General features: G+C 39.4%; 1 protein-coding gene across 1 annotated transcript in view; it reads right to left on the bottom strand.

The window, feature by feature from the left end:
* Nucleotides 1-19301, bottom strand: part of LOC104411158 (polypeptide N-acetylgalactosaminyltransferase 13) — a gene marked incomplete at its 5' end in the record, with an annotated part of 41380 nt that overhangs the window by 20331 nt on the left and 1748 nt on the right. Inside the window, 2 exons of the mRNA XM_010021514.1 lie at nt 347-445; nt 4269-4408. Of these exons, the coding sequence (XP_010019816.1) occupies nt 347-445; nt 4269-4408 (239 nt within the window). The remainder of the gene's footprint in view (nt 1-346; nt 446-4268; nt 4409-19301) is intronic.

Below are 19301 nucleotides of genomic sequence, written 5' to 3'. Positions count from 1 at the left end.
CAGGAATATATTCAATATATTCACTTGGATACTTCACTGGACCTACAGATATGCACTGATATGTTCTCAAAATATGCAGCTGTTACTTGAAAAAATGGCTGAGTACTCCTAAAACTCTTAAGTTCAAAATCTCAAACATTCTGGAACTTTCCTTAATATGTTTGCTAATTGCTGCTATTGTTTTTTATAGTGACACAACATGCCCACATTTGAGGTGCATTAACTGATGATTCCTGAGGTAGTCCCATTTCTATCAGGGGACAAAATCAGAAGGTCCCCAGGGGGAAATGCTGCCACAAATAATACTGGTTTTTCTTTATTTTTATTTTTTTTTGTTTTATTTTACCTGATTTCCTCCCATGCCGTGGCAGTTGAAAATGCCCACTTTTTCATTTTCCTTGCGGCCCATGTTGTCTAAACACTGGTTGGTTTCAACATTCCTGATCTGAAGAAAGAAAGAGATTAAATGTTCCTTGAAAAAAAATGCCTGTAAATGTCATACTTGTGAAGAAAAGATTACAGCGCTGTAAGAAGTACATTATCCATGCATCTGACTACATGAATACATTTTAACTTGCAATCTGTAAATATGTCACACTCCCAAAAGAAAATGAAAACAGTTACAAAGAACACGAGTGAGATTTTAAATTACACGTTAAGTGTAAGTATGAACAACATTCAAGGCAAATCTTATTTGATGTCTTGCATTGTTTTTTTAACAAACATAATATGCTTTTACTTCTGAATGATGCAAAACTAGTAGCTTGCCCACGACACACACTTTTATTTCCTTCCAGCAGGGCTGACTCCATTGTGAGAGAGAAAAACCGAGTATGAACAGCATCGGACGTCTGACTCTTTCTGAGCAGAGGATGTTGGACAGCTTTTTGACTAATTACATACTTTCTAGAAATTTTAAAATAAATGAATCTATCCATCCTCGAAAAGGACAAACATACTTAGTGAACATGTCTAGTTAAACATTTCCACATCAGTTGTGCCGATGCAGCTGGGAGGAAGGCAACATTACAAGCATGTGGCCTGTGATGCAGCACACGGCGCGATGAGTTCCTTCCAGTGATTCTCAGCTCAAGCAATTGCAACAAAAGACCATCAGAACAAGAAGCAATGAGGAGCAGCAGGGTAAATACCAGAGCATCACTGCTCTAAATGTTATTTTTAGAATACATGTTTATCCAGGAAAATGAGTATAAAAGCAATCAACCAATTCCAACCTGGTAGGAGAGGAGAAGCAGGAGACACTGCAGTCTCCCTGAAGCTCTCCCACATCACAGTTTCCACAACAGTGTGCACATTCAGTCTGTACCACATGTGCATTTAATATTATTTTTCTTAACCCTCCTCATACACCTGTCAGCGGAGCTGTACAACAAACACAGCTCCCCTGGCTCCTCTTCGCTTCTTCGCTCTCAGCAGCACAGGCTGATTTTCTTACTAACGTGCACAAAGGAAAAACACATCTCAGGGTCCTGCACTCCTTTGGTAAAACTGTCAGGAAATACTGTATTTTGAGAGATTTCAGTGGCACTTAGTACAACTCTCAGTTGTCTGTGATGCTCTGTGCCACCCTCAGAGGCTTGGCAGGCCCAGCTGCCAGCACTAAACTAATGCCACCAGACTGGGCTTGGCAAGGAAAATGAGTGAAATCTGATTAAAGACACTGGGGCAGAGCAGCTCAGCAAAACTCATGTGGACGCTTCTTAATCTGCTCTAAGGCTGTTAATCACATGGAAAGGAGTTGCGCCAGCTTGTGCTGGCCTGTAACCTCTTGAAGGCTCATGATCTTAACTGCTTAATCCTCCAAGAGCTGCCGAAGTCAGGAGAAGGGCTGTCAGCATGCGCAGCCTGGCCACCCACCCAGGGGTTCAGACCTCAGGTGCCAGCTGGCAAACACACCGCTAGTTTCTACCACTGCTTTTAAAACAAATGGTCCCTCTTTAGAGATATGTACCCTAGCCCTACCTGTGGCTACATATATGTGGCTTTCTGACATGCACATGCCAGTAAACAGCTGCAGCATCGCAGGAAGGACAAGCCAGCTCATGGGAAGACCTTCCTCCTCTTACTCCTCTCTTCTCCTCCAGCACTTGTTACTCTGCAGATTACCAAAGAAACTGCAGATCACCAACCTGTATCCTATCAATTAGCTGAAATGATAATCCCAGGGTTTTTTCTTTAGACTTTTTTTGTAGAAATAGTTTCAAGTATAGCCACAAGAAAGGCAGTTTTATTTTCTGGCAAACACTTGATTCATTAAAACTGGGAATAAAATAAAAAGTCCCTTGAAAACTCAGCTATGATTATTATGTCTCAGGTTTACAAAATAATTCTCGTCTCATGTTTACTTTGTATTCAATGTTACACAATTAAAATGTAAAAAAGAACAGTCAATATTTACCACATTTTGCACATTTTATTCCCATTCTGAGGTATATTATCCATCTAGGAAATTCAAAACTAACACAGTCCCTGTATATAAGTTATGTTCTAACTGAACAGAAAATTTACTTGCAAATAAAGGCTTGGCAACCTTCAGGATCAACCTGTTAAGTGTACAATGAATGTGCTTCAGAAACTACTTAAGAATTTCAGTTCTGCATAGCACCACACTTCAGAAATTTCACTTACAAATTGTGCATTTCATTTACAAAAGCAACCAGCATATATCAATTAGTAGTGCAACAGCCAAATAAAATCCAAATTAAAATGTGAGACAACACTGACTATTATTTCTAACAGGTTGGGCCGTGCAAGTGAGCCATGTGTGAACACTATCCAATTTGAAGTCACACCTGCACTATCCTGCAGGAGGTCATAAGTAAGAATGTTTATCCTAAATCTGGTGAAATGATTCACACTTTTTGTCACTATTTGTATTAGAAAAGAACAAAATATGCACTCACACAATATATTTGGAGTTGAACGCTCCTTACATTTAGGTTGCGCTGTACTAGAGAATAATTTTCTCAGATTTATTACAGAGCCCGATTCTTAGCAGCCAGTGAACCCACGCTCCCACCTGCAGGCTGCATCATATTCTCTTTTCTTTCTCTTTCATCATTTTTTGAGCCACGGGGAAGTATAGTCCTCCCCTGACCAGCCACCCCCACACATGGTGCATCTCACATAGCCCGTAGGCACATTAGGGACCATTTGTGGATTAATGATGCCAACTGCATAGACAAACCAGGCAGTTTGTCCCACCTGAGATTACATCTCTGCCAAAAGAGAGGAAAATGACTGAGAAATGCACTCCTGATGTTTTAAAAATTGTCCATTACTGCTGATGATGGTACCTGAGCTTCAGGTCTAACAACGCACTTTACTGCTCAACTGGCAGTCAGCAGCCACAATAGTCAAGTGTGAGTTTTAATTCTTAGATCCTGCCTGAACTGCTGTTTCCATAGAAACTGAGGCTGTGCTGGTAAAAATAAGGTGTTTTAATAACTATTTTATTACTTTCTCATACTTCTATTTTCCAGTGTGACAATATCATACAAAATCTTATTTGACACTTGTTAGATGAGTTCCTTCCTTGCTGTAAACACCATGTTCCACTTTATCTTGTCATAGTTAAACTGGAAACCCTACTGTGGCTTTTATTTGGCACTACTACTGCAAGTTTCAATAGTAAACTACTTTCCTGGATGTAACAAAGTAAAATTTGCTCATTTGACTGCTTTTTTATCTGTGGCAATCTTTAAATCAAGCCATTCAAGAGCTTTTAAAAGTCAGCGTAATTACAACTCAGTAGAATATTTTTAGCAGTGAATTATCTGAATTTGAAAAAGATTCCAGCTTTGGGTGATACTAGAACCATCAGAGTATTAGGAATGTCTGTGATACCCAGCTCCAGGCAGCCTTGCTGGAAAACACAGCATCAATGAGCAAACACATTTCTTTTAGAAGAAAAAAGCAAAAAACCCAAAGCTTTTTCTATTCTACATGTAAATAATAAGTGATGATGGAAAGTTTCCTTCAACTATTCCGATACACTTTTTTTTTCCTTCACTTTTCCAATACACTACTCAATTTAAAAGATACATTTTTAATTGTGAATGTATACATTCAGAATAGCAATGCCCTCCTATGAAAGATTCAGACAAGATGCAACCTGTTCAAAAGAAAAGTTAGATGCAGGCATTGCATCTTTACTCCTTTTCCCAAAACCACTTCTTCTCTCAGTGATTCCTCCCCTTGTGCTGTGTACTTACTGTTCTAGTGTAACCAAAGGAAATGGTTCATACCTCACCAAGGGAGTAATAGCGCCGTGGAATCTGGGAATCAGGATAGATGTTTTCCAAGTACCATGAGAAAGGTTTACACTTCAGATTTTCTCTCAGTGCTTTTCTGATGGATACATCACCATAATCCACCTTAACAACACCTGGAATTGTTAAGAAAATAGATGATCAAAGCACAGGTTTTGTAAAGCTGCAGAGCATGCATCATGGATTCTTCTCCCATTGTCATGATTTCCTTTTTATCAATATCCACTTGCTGGAATTATGGTGCAGCAGTATGTGAATGCATATGCAGCTGCCAAACCATAGATCTTTACAAGCATTAAGCGATTAATTTTTGCAATTTGAATTTTGCAAATTGAATCATAGAAAGGTTTGGGTTGGAAGGGATCTTAAAGATCATCTAGTTCCAGACCCAGAATATTAATTTTTATTCTTTTCAGATTATTTTATCTATCTGGAAAGGCAGGACCACTGAACTCCTTGATTTCTTCATATTCCAAAATAATAAATAATAAAGATTTTTACAAATTATTTTTTTCCAAAGCATCTTGCTGGTGTTTTCCAGCACCCCGCTGAGAGAAATAACTTGGGTGAGGCATGGCTATTTTACTTCTATAATCTAGAACAGCCCTTGGGTGATTTCACCAGCAAGGACACGTTCTCCATCCTGAGGAACCCTGTTGCTCCTTCCTTCCTGTGCCCCACAAGGTCCCACAGACCTTGGGCTCAGCCCACAGCACAACTCACAGCATAGCTATCATCAACACTATTATAAAATTTAATGTCTCCTGTAATAACGCAGGGAAGCGGAAAAAAGGTGGCAGGCTTCTGCAGAGGGCAGCCAGTGGATAGGACCCACCTCTATGATGACCCAGAACCCCTATGACAGGCAGTGCACTGGTGGCACAGCTCTCCTCGAGGGAGAAGATGTCACGTCACATCACATCAATTAAATTGTCACCGTGTCTGGTGGGGCTGTTCCTGCTGCAAGCCTATATACATCAGAGACCTGAGCCAGCAGCATCCTGCTGGCCATCAGGAGTGGTGCATGGGCCACAGATCAGAAATACAGGTCATGAAGAGAAAAAAAAAGAAAACCAAATTGAATAATCAGCAAGGAGAGGGGAAATCATTTGAAATCCCCTCCCACCTGGCGCCCTGTACAGCATATTCTTAATTAAAAGAATATATGGTGCTTTCAAGACTCATGATAGCTAGTCAAGCAATTTATTTCACACAGGCATGGCTGCACATCCCAGGCACAAGACACTGAATCAATGATCACAGAAAGCAACGTAAAGGCCAGGCTTAAGGTGCTTGGCCAACCTGAGTTACTTAGAAAGATAACCCAAACCCAAAAAGCATTTCAAATATTCTCTGTATCCTAATTTAATCTAATTTTAGATGAGAGCTACCGTTCAAAGAAACTGGTAAGCAAAGGAACAGCAACTGCCAGCACTCAGCTGAAACAGTTTTAGACACTCTCCCAGGTCTGTATCTGAAAACCATGCTGCATTCCATCATCTTCTGCTTTCCATTATTTATGCAATCTTATTTTTAAATTATCATAGAGGTGAAGCTCCAAGGATATCAGCATATTCTGCTAGAAAATCATGCCCTAATGCACAATTTTTAAAGAACTTTAGTACACAGCAACAGCAAGACTATTCATTACTAGTAACAAAAATTAAACTTATTTTGGTTAACCACTCATCCATATTTCCAAATATTTACCAGTTACACCTTAGAAAAATTAGGTTCGTGTATCATTATATAATTAAAGGATAAGATGTAATTCTAGATAATTAACTAAAATACAGGATATACTACAAATTATTGCTACAGGTTAAATCAAGGCAGGTGCTCCTGGGAAGCACCTTAGCTTGATCAGAGCGGCTGGGGGTGACTAATACTTCATCAGCTCCAGATCAGCAAAAACTCCTCACAAACTGAATGTTCTTGGTCAGCGCCAAAAAATTAAGTGGCACTTACTCCGGCATTAAGCAAGCATGAAACTTTAAACTTCAGTAAATGGAAGTATTCAGAAAGAACCTTCAGCCATAACACATACAGAGAAATTAAATTGTAGTAACTTAGGGGATGGTGGAAAAGTGAAGAGAAATGAAATCCCTGTGGTGCAGTCCCCGAGCAGAACAGATCTGCAGGGCCTGTGGTGAACACACAAGAATTGGGAAAGGCAAGCTCACAGCATGGGGGAATACATGGGTTCTTAGGGCAGAGGCTTTGTAAGGACGGAGGCCCCATCCACTCTGCAGCTCTCAGAACATCTTCTGCTATGACTGGTAAGGTGTTGGGGAGGCTCTATAAAAGTCCTAAAAAGATATTTTCTTTTTCCCCCCCAAGAAGCAAAAGTAATTTATCAGCTGTTGTGCTGGAGATGGATCACAGAGTTACATTTGACTCTGTTTAAGGGAAGAAAAGCATACAAATTTCAGAATTACAGTAGTTAATTAATATTTTATTTTTTCAAATGGCAATTCTTCTCTAAATATAACTTACGCAGTCACTGTTTAATTTAATTTACAGTACCTAAAACTACTACCTAAACCACCTTGGGTCCTAAGCCCCGTGTTTCCATTAAGCAGCATCTTAAGGCTGTTAGACTGCTTTGTGTCTGTCTATATTCGCCACAAAAGGACCAAACTAAACAGATGACAAGTGCAGCCTCTGGACCTGGTTGGGCATGAGCAGGATTGCAACATGAGTTTTGCTGCAGATTGTCATTTTTATAGATGAGGCCTTCAGTGATACTGTTTAGTGGTGGTCTTGGCAGTCCTGGGGTAATGGTTGGACTTAATGATCTTAAAGGTCTTTTCCAACCTAGTTGATTCTATGATTCTATTGTACCAGTGGTGGAAGACCAAGAACACCTGCCTGACTTCAAGGCTATCCGTTCAATCTCTGTGAAAACATCTTTGCTATCAGAAAAGAGACTATTTAAAAAAAATAAAAAATAATAAATGTTTTTCAGGTAAGCTTTAACGGGCAAGGGTCTGCAATTACTGCCTCTTTGGTAGAATAGACGTGCACTTCCGCTATTATTTGTGCTACTCAATCTTTATCTATAATTAAGCTAATCTTCCTCATGGGAAGGCACTGGAAGTGCTAGCAGAAAAGCAATATCTGTTTCATACTGCTTTGTACCGTGGGGATCTGATGAAGCTGAACATGAGGAAGAAGGATATTAACATGGTTGTATTCTCAGATGGCAAACAGCACAGCCTACCCCCACTGCACGCACCCACTTTGATAGTTTTAGTTATGAACAAAATCAAAAACACTGTCTCTCAATGAAAATGCCCTGTGGATCAACCAAACACCTTGTTTTGATTTTGCTTTACAATTCTTACAGGGACTTTTATTTCCGCACTTGGTTCAGCCCTGAAATTGCTGGATTAGAAAAAGGAATGAATGTTTTTCCAGTCAATCGGACTCAACTTCATTTTAATCACAGTTTTCTGTGATTAAACAAACTCTAGCAAAATAAACTCTAGTTCTACATCTTCATAAAACATAGCTGTAGACATGGGTAGTCTTTGGTGGGTGTGGCACACTCACCTCACTGGGGCAGGTTTATTCTGAGGCTCTTCAGGCCCTGGAATGCAGATGCAGAAACCATGGTCACTGTGCCCAAGGTCTCCAAGGCACTGGCACAACCCCTTTAATCCAAGCTGTCCTTTCCTTTTCTCTCCACGGGCTTCTAACACATGTTAAAAATACTGCCTGCTAAACCCCTGACAGGTTCTCCTTTCCCAAAGCTCTATTATACATATTACTCATCTTGCAGGAACTGAGCTGGTTCATTTTGTGGCAGTCACTCGCATACATGCAGTGATGCCAGCAGTCTCCTGCTTCGTCTTCAAGCAAGGACCTCATTTGTATGGATCTCCACTAAACCTTTACAATCTCTTCTGCTCAACTTAAACCCAAGCTATTATGAAGCAATACTTATTTATTGTTACTAGTTGCTAAAGAATCAATGAGACTCAGAGAAAATATAAAAATAATTAATGACTTGTAAGGCTACTTACACTTAAATAAGAAAAGATAAGTAAAATGTCCTTGGGTGAAAAAAAAATAAAGAAATCTCATAAGAAGCTACAGGAAGCATAGTGTGCAAAAGAATGGATTAAAAATCAGAAGCAGATTATTTTAGCGGAGCAGTAGATGTGCTGGAAGTAGAACAAATTAAAAGGTTGCAGCATTGCATTGCATTGCATCTGCATTTTCTTCTAATGGGCATGACCTGCAAATAAGCATACAAGGGCATAGTTTCAAAATTGGCAAAAAGTACCATTTCTGCAGAACAAGACACTAATTCATGGTGATAAAGATTTAAAAAAAATAAAATAAAATAAATAAAAATAAAAAAGCAAAGCCTGGAATGGAACAGAAATTGTAGAATTGAGAATAATGTAAGAATATCACTTTGAAAACTTAATCCAAATTAGGCTTTTGCTTTCTTTTGCTGCCTTGAAAAGCCTAAGAGAAAACTGTGTGTCACTGAAGCGATATTCTAGTGTATTCAAAGGGAGAGCAGTGTGACCAGAGAAGCCAGGCTATGCGCATCTGTCCATAGTTCAGCTTTGGAAGCCTGTATCACTTTGCACAGAAGCCAGCTCATTATCCAAGGTGTCCCCTTTAAATGAGAAATCTAAGAACCAAGTTGAAGGCCACAGGAAACCTCCAGAGATGGACATAGTTTACTTTGATTTTGGCTTTTTTTACCACCAAAGCAGTATTCAAAATAATATATGTTTCACAGGATTGAAGATGGCAGAGAGCTAAATTAAAAATGAGTTTGCAACACCCGGGTGCCTGGTTTGGCACACATGACAGAGAAGCAATGAGAACACTTGCCAACAATTTTTGAAAAATACTAGTTGCTGTATTAATATGATTCAGCCAGTACCGGGGAGGATGCTTCACTCCAGCACGCTGTGCTGCCTTGCATCCAAGGAGGCAGAGGGTGGCTGCCAGCAATTTGCGAGAAGAAAGCTCCATCCCTCACAGGCAAGGGCTGAGCAGGTCCTGCAGTGCTACAATACGATCCAGGAAATTTAACACATAATGCTCCGTGCTTCTAAAATCCATGGGTTTTAATGTTCTGTCTGTATCAAAAGCAGACATATTAATTGGTAAAACATGTATTTTCTAATTACTCAAAACATTAACTCCTTTACATCTTATTTATATTGACAAAAACCACGCATAAGTCATTAATAAGTAAAATAAATAATAAATGTGGTAACTAAAAAAAAACGAACAACCAAACCCACCACCTTCCCCCTCTTTCTGAGGAGTTCTTGTATCCACTCACGGGTGATTTAAGATAAATATAGGTAGTGGATTTCTAATATGAAATATGGTATGGAATGAAAATTCTGAGCTTCTCATGGGAAACTTCAGCTATATATGCTTGGAGAAAACATACTTACAATTTCTAACATAAAAAAAAACATTATCACTCCAGAAAATGAATCAATATTATCAATATTTCTGCAAATGAATTGTCGCATGACATTGTGTTGCACTTTTAAAGCTTATTCTATGGCAAAAGATTAAGACTTCAAATGTTGTTTTCCCCCATAAATGTACCCGTGTTGTATGATACTCACACACACATTTTTTAGAAAGACAAAGGATAATTAACTCTTACTTTGCCAATTTTGACCAGACACTAAAGAAAAAAATAGCAACTTTACTGAAACAGGTATCAATGGGAACATTATTATGGATAAAATGAATCCTTCATTAAGCTATTTCTCTGGTCCATATCTTAGGAAAGCTTTTAAGAGAGGCAGAGTTGAAAAGAAACCTCTGAATTTAGCATTGACCACACAGCACCAAAGAGTAAATATTAAATAGTAAAACTGAGGTACTAGAAGAATTTTTACAGTAAAAATGTTTTCCCAGTGAAAGACACCAAAGCCTGCTACGTTACAGCTCTTCTCTGGCATGAAAAAAACTGAAAAGTGTTCCTGGGAAATTTTGTCCTTTTACTAACATGTAAGAGTAACAGGAGTGAAACCTGTGCTCTTGGGACTGTAACATGGCTAGAGCTGATGTAAGTGGTAAGAGCGTGCATGTAAAACAATGTATTTTTGTAGCTGGAGAAATATCTAAATACCTTCATAAAAGACCATTACATTGATGCTGTTTTCAAATTGAAACATCGGGTTTCTATTGACATTCAGTACATTAAGACTAAACAAGTAGGTCAGCCAATCTCTATTTTGTAGGCATCTTAAATGAGTCTCATTTTGAATGTCCATACGACCCTTCAAAACAGGACTGTTTCCCAACTCATAAATTTTATAGATAGAATCAAAGCCAGCCTCTCTCCTCAGGGTGTTCAAATACATGTTTGTATTACCTGCTATTTCAATATTGGGCACAGTATACATGAGGGCACTATTTTTCCTATTCCATTTATATTATATGTAAAGTAATAAAGGTTTTCTTTCTACTCTTCCATATCAGCTGAAAAGCTACATCAAATCATTAGAGAGCTGTAATATGGCCCACAAGGGATACCGTTAGGGAAAAGTAATCTAAGGCAGCCCTGGCTGTCTGGCAATGATCTGCCAACCCACTCTTTATGCTCCATTTTATTACAAATTTAATAAAATGATCTTTGCAAATATCAAGGCTATAAATGACACAAAAGATAAAACATGAATTTGATCTGTCTTGATTCATGTATGTTAATTACGCAGGAGCACTTACGGGTTTGTTGATCCACAAATGTCATCTTTCTCTTAAAAAAAAAAAGCATACAAACGAGGGATGGCATCTAGGAGGCCAGGTTTTAAGCTCGCTTGTAACCACAGCTTTAGGTTAGGGCTGTGTTAACAAGCCAAGACCTTTGGAACAACTACAAGACAGGAACACCCAAATTCTCGCAGCCTCCTCTTATAAGTACATTTGAACTAAAACAAGCAAGATGATCCAAGAAACTAAGTCAAACATTAATTTTCAAGCAGTTGCTGGTTTTAATAACAGAGTGTTCAGCAACTCCTGCCTTTTCTTCCAACAAACATTCCCTGTGGGAAAGCATCCACAATACTCCACTGCTCTCTGTCACAAAACCACTGTGGAAAGTGACTGGTATGCTGGAGATGGATATCTGCAATGGAAAGCAGGGGTAATCTCTTATTAAAAATCAGAGTTTGATGATCCAAGGACTGGGAAGCCATACAACGAAAGGCTGAGACAACAGAGCCTGTTCAACCTAGAGAAAAAAGAATGCTCAGGGGAGACCTTATCACCATGTTCCAGTATTTAAAGGGTAGCTATGAAGGATAGACTTTTTGCAAGGAGTCACATGGAGAAGACGAGGGATAATGGTACAGGTTACTTCTGGAGCCATTCCAACTAGATACAAGAGGAAAACTTTTCACCATGAGAACAACCAGCCATTGGAATAATCTCCTCAGGGAAATGGTGGAGTCCCCAGTGCTGGCCACTTTTAAGATGTGGCTAGAAAAGGAGCTGGGATATCTAGTGTAGATCATACTTTGCCAAGAAAGGTTGGACTAGATAAGCCTTGAGGTCCCTTCCAACCTGGTATTCTATGAGTCTATGAATGACAGTATTCTATAAGGAAATGTGAGCCCCTGTGGAACAAAGCTGTTGCAGCACCCACTGCAGCAGCCTCCTAGGTGGCTGCTCCTTGAATGATAAAAATAAATTCTAGTAGAGTAATACCAATCAGAAATGGGATGAGGGCAAATGCTTTCAGGTAAATAATTTGTTCAACTATTCACTGTTGCTCCTTTTCAGCATTAGTCAGTATTTTTGGTCACTCTTGACCATCGAGTGGTGTTTGAAGAGCATTATTTATTTTTAGATTGTTATCTTTGATTAATTACATCGGCTAGGTGAACCTGGCAAGCCAACCAAAGACTGAGGGACCCACAAGAGTCTGCTTGGATCACCCAGAAGCGGGGATGAGGACAACATGACCTCCCTGGACTTACCACAAGCCAGCCCCGTCATCCTCACATTCCCTCTCCTGCCACTGCTGCAGCATTCCCTCTGCAGAGCAGAGGCATGCAGCCTCGGAAATCACCCTCAGTTTTAGCATGGCTTTTCATCTCAGACACCTCCTCGCCTAACTGTGAGGAAAATCTGTGTGTATATATAGACACATATCATTTTTACTTAAAAAGTTAAGAACAGTGACTAACACTATAAAGGTAAGTATTTTGCAGCACAATTGCTTTTAGTCAATTTTTTGTTGTTACTGGTTTTGGGTTTTTTTTCCCAATCACAGAAACTCAATAAGCAAGGACTATCAATATGATTCACATTTTCAATATTAGTGTCTTAAATATAAGCAGACAAGCAAATAGAAGAAAGGTATTTTTTTTGATTCAGAAAGCTATAGCTCAGCAGCTGCTGCACTGATTCTCCTCCTAGAAGTACCACAGTAAATGCCTGTCCAAGTAGTCTCCTATACATACAGACTCAAAAGAATGTTTCTGGCACTTGAGTGCCTACGTGAATACATTCACATTTGTCAAGGGCAGAATTAATACCTAGCCTGACACTGAGTGACTGTGAGAAATTTCTGCCCTCATCTATGATGCATTCAGCCCTACAGCTCGTTGAGCATAGTTCCCAAGACCTTTGGGAACTATGATGGTGAAAAAGTTGTATTAAATTTTTACTTGCTTTCTTCCCCCCTCCTTTTTCCTTTTCATTTTTTTTCCTATTCTCCCCCACCCCCTTCTTTTTCTTTTTTTTTTATCCCTAGCAGATGAGTTTCCTGCTCATGGCAGACTATGGGAGGAGCAGCTCAATTCACAGTGCAGTGCTTTGCTCCCCTGGAAAAATCCTCCTTGCCCTGGGTGGGTGCTTTTCTAACCAAAGCAGCACAGAGCTCAGCTGTCATGCAGGCTCCTGAGGATGGCCACACATATTTCACTGCAGGATCATATCACCACAAGTTAAATGAACTTATTTTGGAATTAGAGTGCTTGCAGCTCTGGCAGTCCACTAGCACTAAAATGCAAAATAGGTAAGGGAAGAGGGAAAATGTTTATCAAGAGCTCTTGCTTCCTAAATTGCTACAGTCATTATCAACCTAATTATATAATTACACTTGAAAGGAGGATTGTGTATCATCTGCTCAGTAAACCCAAGTAAAACACAAGCACTTATCTTGTAATCCCAAATTAAAATCACAAAGTACTATATTTAAATTCTCAGTAATGCTTTAAACAAAGTGCTCGAAAAAGAATGTAACTTTGCATTTTAGCCTGACTTTAACAGACTAGGTAGGAGATCGGAATTGAATACTAACTGATTATTAAGGAGATAAAGTGGTTTAGCAACGCACTAAGTGTATTGAGAAATTGAACTATTATATGCATTATCTTTTTCAGCTGACTGTGCAAATGCAGGCCTATTCTGAGCATGTAATTATTTCCATTCAATGATTAGATACTGTATTTTAATGCGTAAATTGACATAACTGCCTACATTTACAATATACAGGCTGAATGGAATAAGATGTGCAGGAACAACTTGAAAAAGGAGTGAGGCTGATGGGAATAGTGTGCTAGGGGACTGAAAGAGGCTGAGAAGCTACATACGTGGCACTCCATCTGGGTATACACAGACATGCTTACATGTGTTGGAAACAATAAAATAAGACACGTTTTTGCACATGAGAAAAAGATGTTGGTATACAAGGGCAAGGACAAGGGGTAGGACAAGGGGGAATGGCTTTAAACTGACAGAGGGGAGAATTAGATTAGGTATCAGGAAGAAGTTCTTCCCTGTGAGGGTGATGAGGCACTGGCACAGGTTGCACAGAGAAGCTGCAGCTGCCCCATCCCTGGCAGTGTTCAAGGCCATGCTGGATGGGGCTTTGAGCAACCTGGTCTAGTGGAAGATGTCCCTCCTGTGGCAGGAGGGTTGGAACTAGATGAACTTAATGTCTTTTCCAACCCAAACTATTCTGTGATTCTATAGTAACAGCAAAGAACTACTGCCTTGCCGTCTGGCATTGCATTGGGTACATTTTGCCTCAGCAGGATGAGGTTAGTCATTTCCCTTTGAGGCACTTTGCATTCCAAAGCAGTCAAGAAAAAGCACTTTGCAGCCAGAAAACTTTGAGCATTTGTACTGAGTTAGGAGGAAAGTCAATTACCCTGCACGATTTTAACCTTACCTTAAATGAGACAGGCTTCACAGTGCTGGGGACATCAACTGTAACATGGGCAACCATACAACCATAGAATGGGATGGGTTGGGCTGGAAGGGACCTTAAATATGCAATACTCAGCAGCTCCTCAATTTTTCAGAACAAATTCATAAATTTCTTTCCTGAAAAAGGGATTTCCTTTAATCCCATTTGAAGCGTATCTGGCATTTCTGAGATTTTTTTTTAAGCTCTCCTGAATTATTTGGCTCTTATACCTTCTGGCTGTAATCACGCTGCAGACTCATAGCCTCCTAACTTGCCAAGCAAAATTCAAACCTCCTTATCGAATGCAGTATTTCTACTAACACAAAAAGGTAAGCATTCCTCACTATAATTGTTTTTTGTCATCTTAATCTCATTTTTCAAACCCATAGTCATCTCAGCAAAGAGTGTTCACAATGCTGGGGCCGTACTCCAGACAGAGAGCAAAGTCACTCTTTACTCCAGAAGACACAGTGAAAACAAAACTGCATTGGTTCCCTGCACATCGATGACAAATGACACAAATACAGTATTTGTTCTAGAAGAACTGTTCCTGCAACCTCTCACCATGTCAGAAACTAACCTTTTTTTTTTTTTTAACTCAAAATACTTTGCACAGGTTTTTTTCGCTTCTTCTTTCTTTTTTTAATATATACAGGATGTTTGTTTAATCCTGCCAAAACCAGCACACATGTATTTAACATTCTCGTTCCAAACTCATTCTGAGCACACGGCATGAACAAACAGGCAACACACAGGATGACCAAATTTAAAGGTAGCAGAAATAAGATTTTATTCTTGCCCACACTCAGCTTCTATGAAGACAAGGGAAGGCAGCAATTTTGAAATACATCTAAGACCACAAAAAATTTCAGCTGGGCTCTTCTTCAGCAGAGCTATATTTTTACAACCAGACTGCCTCAAGAAAGCTAATCACAACTCAAGTGATCAAGACTTTTACCTTGAAATACAATTACTAGGTGTGCACCCTAATTATGGCAAGAGATATATTTAACACAATACCACTGTGAGCAACCATTGGTTCCTCTTTCTCTTAGGACATTATCTAAGAAATCAGATTAATCAGGTCTCAGAGGAGAACTGAGCAGATGAGTGTGCACTGACGGATAATAACTTCAGAGACCTAATTACTAAAATACAACTTTCTTTGTTCTCCAACAGAATTATCGGGAGATCTGTTTTTCAGATTAATAAACTAAGAGAAGTGCATGCTAGACAAAAGGATAAAAAAGCAGTCTTACTTGGAACAATTTCTGACATTTAGAAATGACCTAGTAAAACAAATTACTATTTCCTATGCATTTTTATTGAGAAGATGTTTTAGTTTAAATGTTATTAACTTTATTTTCTAAAACTCCTAAGTACCTGTCTCCTCCATTTGCTTGTTAATCCCAGGGAACATCATCACTTTTTAACCATTAATTGATATAGCATATTCATAAATAACTTTTTAAAAGATCAGAATATATGAAGGAGACCTATACTGAGATTTTTTTCCGGTGACTGAAGCAACGACATTACATTTTGAGTTAAAGAAATCCTGTCCTGCCAACACCATTGTTACCCTTTATTTCGATAGATTTTTGTCCGCAAGTTGTCTATTTGAATTTGGTATCATAATCTCGTGCAAATGTGTAATTGTGTAAGGGAGAGAGTACATTTAGAAGCACTAAATTTCTGCTGATTTGTGCTCATATCAGAAGCGAGTAGCAGTTTTGTTCATAGAAAGAGAAGTAATAACAATACATACAAAAAGCTCAGACACATTTCACCCTAACTTTTCTAACAAAAAGAAACTGTTTCATTAAAAGTCATCATGACAAATAAACCAAATTATTTTATGCTGTGTTGGCTCCACAGTAGTACCTATAAATAACAATTACATGCAAATGACCTAGGAATTACTGACTTGCATCCTGAGGTTAGGAGTGGGGGGAAGCTGAGACATCAGGATACCTCGTTCCTCCCTCCCTACACAGTCCTGCACCTGGATCCAAAACATTGCAGGGAGGGTTTCATTTCTTCTTATCTTCCCATCTTTTCAGATGGAGTTTGCTTTTTTGGAGCCACCTTGGCATCATATCGTAATAAAAGAATGGGCAAAATGATCCCAGCCAGGTGCCAACCTGAGGAAATTTTGATAGGGAAATTGATAAAGAAATATCCTCCTCAGGTGGAGGGAGGAAAAGGATGCCTCATCTACTGTCCTTCCTTCCCAAAAGAATTGCTGCGGAAAGCAGTATTTGCAATGCATGGTACCTCACTGGATGTCAGTGCTGAAAAATGGTTCGTTAAAGATAGCCTTGCATTTATATGTGTGCATAGGAGCCTAAATTAAAATGGCCTACAGCAAGAATTGGTCTTCTTCATGGGAGAAAGGATGTCTTCTCACCTCAGAAACCAGCTGATGAAATGCAGGATACAGAGCCTAATATCAGACATCCAAGTTAAAAAATGTCACTGAAAAAATCCTCCCCTGCTGCTTGCTGAAACCTAGGAAATTGTGAAGGTAGCCACAAAATTATCCTAACACAATAGAAAATAATCTGTAATTCCTGTCCAAGGTACAAATGGTAATGAGGAAAGTTCAAAACTCAGGCTTATTTGACATGCCTTTCTAGACAGGGCTTCACAATGGCTTCTGCCATCAAAAGCATCTGCACATCTCCAAATGTCCAGATTGGGCATGTTCCACCCAGCTGAATGGCAGAATACTGGCCAGTTCAGAAGATGACATGTCACTATTCACCACTTCTCCAAACCCAGAGAGCATCCATCTGCCCATCCATCCTCTTGATGAAGATGGTCACACCAAATAACTCCTTGCTACAGCTGCACCACACAGACAGCTCCAGGCTGGAACCAGCAGCAGGAAGGATTAAGGTCCTGATTACACGATCTAACATGCTCCCCACTGACTCGCAAAACTAAATCTCGTATTTCAACAATTTAGACCTGCAGAGGTACCACCACATCACTCCATTTCACATGGTGCTCTGCAATAGGGTATTTCCTATTGCCTCTTTTCTGAGTTTTATTTTCTTTTAATGGGGTAGTTCCAAATTAATCTATTGTATTGTATTGTATTCTGACACTTCAAATCATCAAAGGAGCAGAGCAAGGGAAGTCTGTAGTGAGGGTGTTGCTCCAGCTTTTGCAGATGCACTGGAGAATTAGGCCAGTCAAAGGCAAGCTGCAATCAGATACATTTTTCCATGGTCTTTTTATTTTAATTTCTCCATCCAAACTTAACCTTTTGCTCAGCTCTGAATTCCACACTTCCACCACTTGGAGTATCTCAGGGGAAATTCTGTGTAAAAAATTATTTTTAATAATAAATAAATAAACACATACCACGCCCTAAAGGGAGTCCCGCTGTAAACAGAGGGACCCTGAATTAGAAGGCTCCAAAACAAATAGAAAAGCAATGGAAGAAGGAAAGAGAGAAAAAAAGAAAATTTCTGATCCAGGATTTGGAGTGTTGTATTTAGGAATTTGAAAATCAGAACATAACCAATTCGGAAGCATTTTTTAACTGAAATGTGAGCACTGAAGCAATTTCAACCAGCACTCTTCAAAACTGGAGTTTTAAAATTATCCTGCCATGTTTATCACTATTCCAGTTGCCTCTGAATACATTTTGCTAATATCTCATTTTAAATGTATTGTATTTTAAGTAGCCCTTAGTAGGGTACTTTTAGAGCTTCAGCTCACCTAAATGCTTTAATCAGCCCTGAAAATCTTGCTGTCAAGGCAGAACATAAAAGCACAGGCAATGCATTGTATTCACCCCACACGCTACGTGCTGAATGTACATTGTTAGTACTTGCATGCCTCACTCATATGAAAATATATGCTTTCAGGGTAAACTATTAGAAATGCATTTAGTTGAACAAAAAATAACTTAATAAGGGAGAACTGAATTAAAGAATGGCTAATCCCTTGTGATATATTTATGGTTGGAACTTGACTGCATCTTACATGTGTTTTGAATTCACTTTTACATCATACTAAATATTCATTTATCAGTGTTGTATTTATTTTCTCTGATTTTTTTCTTTCTTTTTGTAGGAGAACAGAAACCAATTATGTTAGAAACAGCCAAATTTTCTGTCACACACCCCATTCCTTCAGCTTTAATTGGGCAGATATAATAAAGGTACACAGTCCTGCCTATATCACACAAAGTTCAATTTCCATATTTAAGAGGACCCTGTCAACATGGTTGTTTTTCACTTGTGGTATGGCTTTTGTTGAATTTTGTTAAACCCAATACAAGTGATCCACGGCACGCTCCCATGAGGTGCAGCACATGATGCCTGTGCAGTCAGCACCGTAAGAGGTGACAAACACCTGCAGCCTTAATAGCAGACCTGCTCCTCCAGACGAAGGCAGCAGCTCATCCTCACCATGACTCAGAAGCAGCAAAGAGAGCAGACGACAAACAGGATCCAAAGGTACCGATGGCTTCTGGAGACCCTGTTCTGCCCTCCAGGAACCCTGCTGCCACCAGTACGAAATGCGGGCTGTTGAGGGATGACGGTCCACGTCATTGGCTAGTTTGGCTCTTGTTATTACTGGTCCTGAGCTCAGGAACATTTAGTCTTCTTCCATGGTCTCATCCCTCCTACCAGACCAAGAAACTTTTCCCCATGGGCTGTTCCCTGGGGAGAAGAGAATTCCTTTTCCTTGAGGAGACCAGCTATTCCTCTGTAGGTTTTGCAGGCTGCTGCCCCTATTGCCAGAGCACCACAAGGAGATGTACCCAAGAAGGTATTTTAAAAAGACAGAGA

Source organism: Nestor notabilis, unplaced genomic scaffold, assembly GCF_000696875.1.
Source record: "Nestor notabilis isolate BGI_N333 unplaced genomic scaffold, ASM69687v1 scaffold22409, whole genome shotgun sequence".
NCBI classification, from domain to species: Eukaryota; Metazoa; Chordata; class Aves; order Psittaciformes; family Psittacidae; genus Nestor; species Nestor notabilis.
The sequence above is the reverse complement of the archived record's forward strand: the minus strand, read 5'-3'. Positions and strand labels throughout refer to the sequence as shown.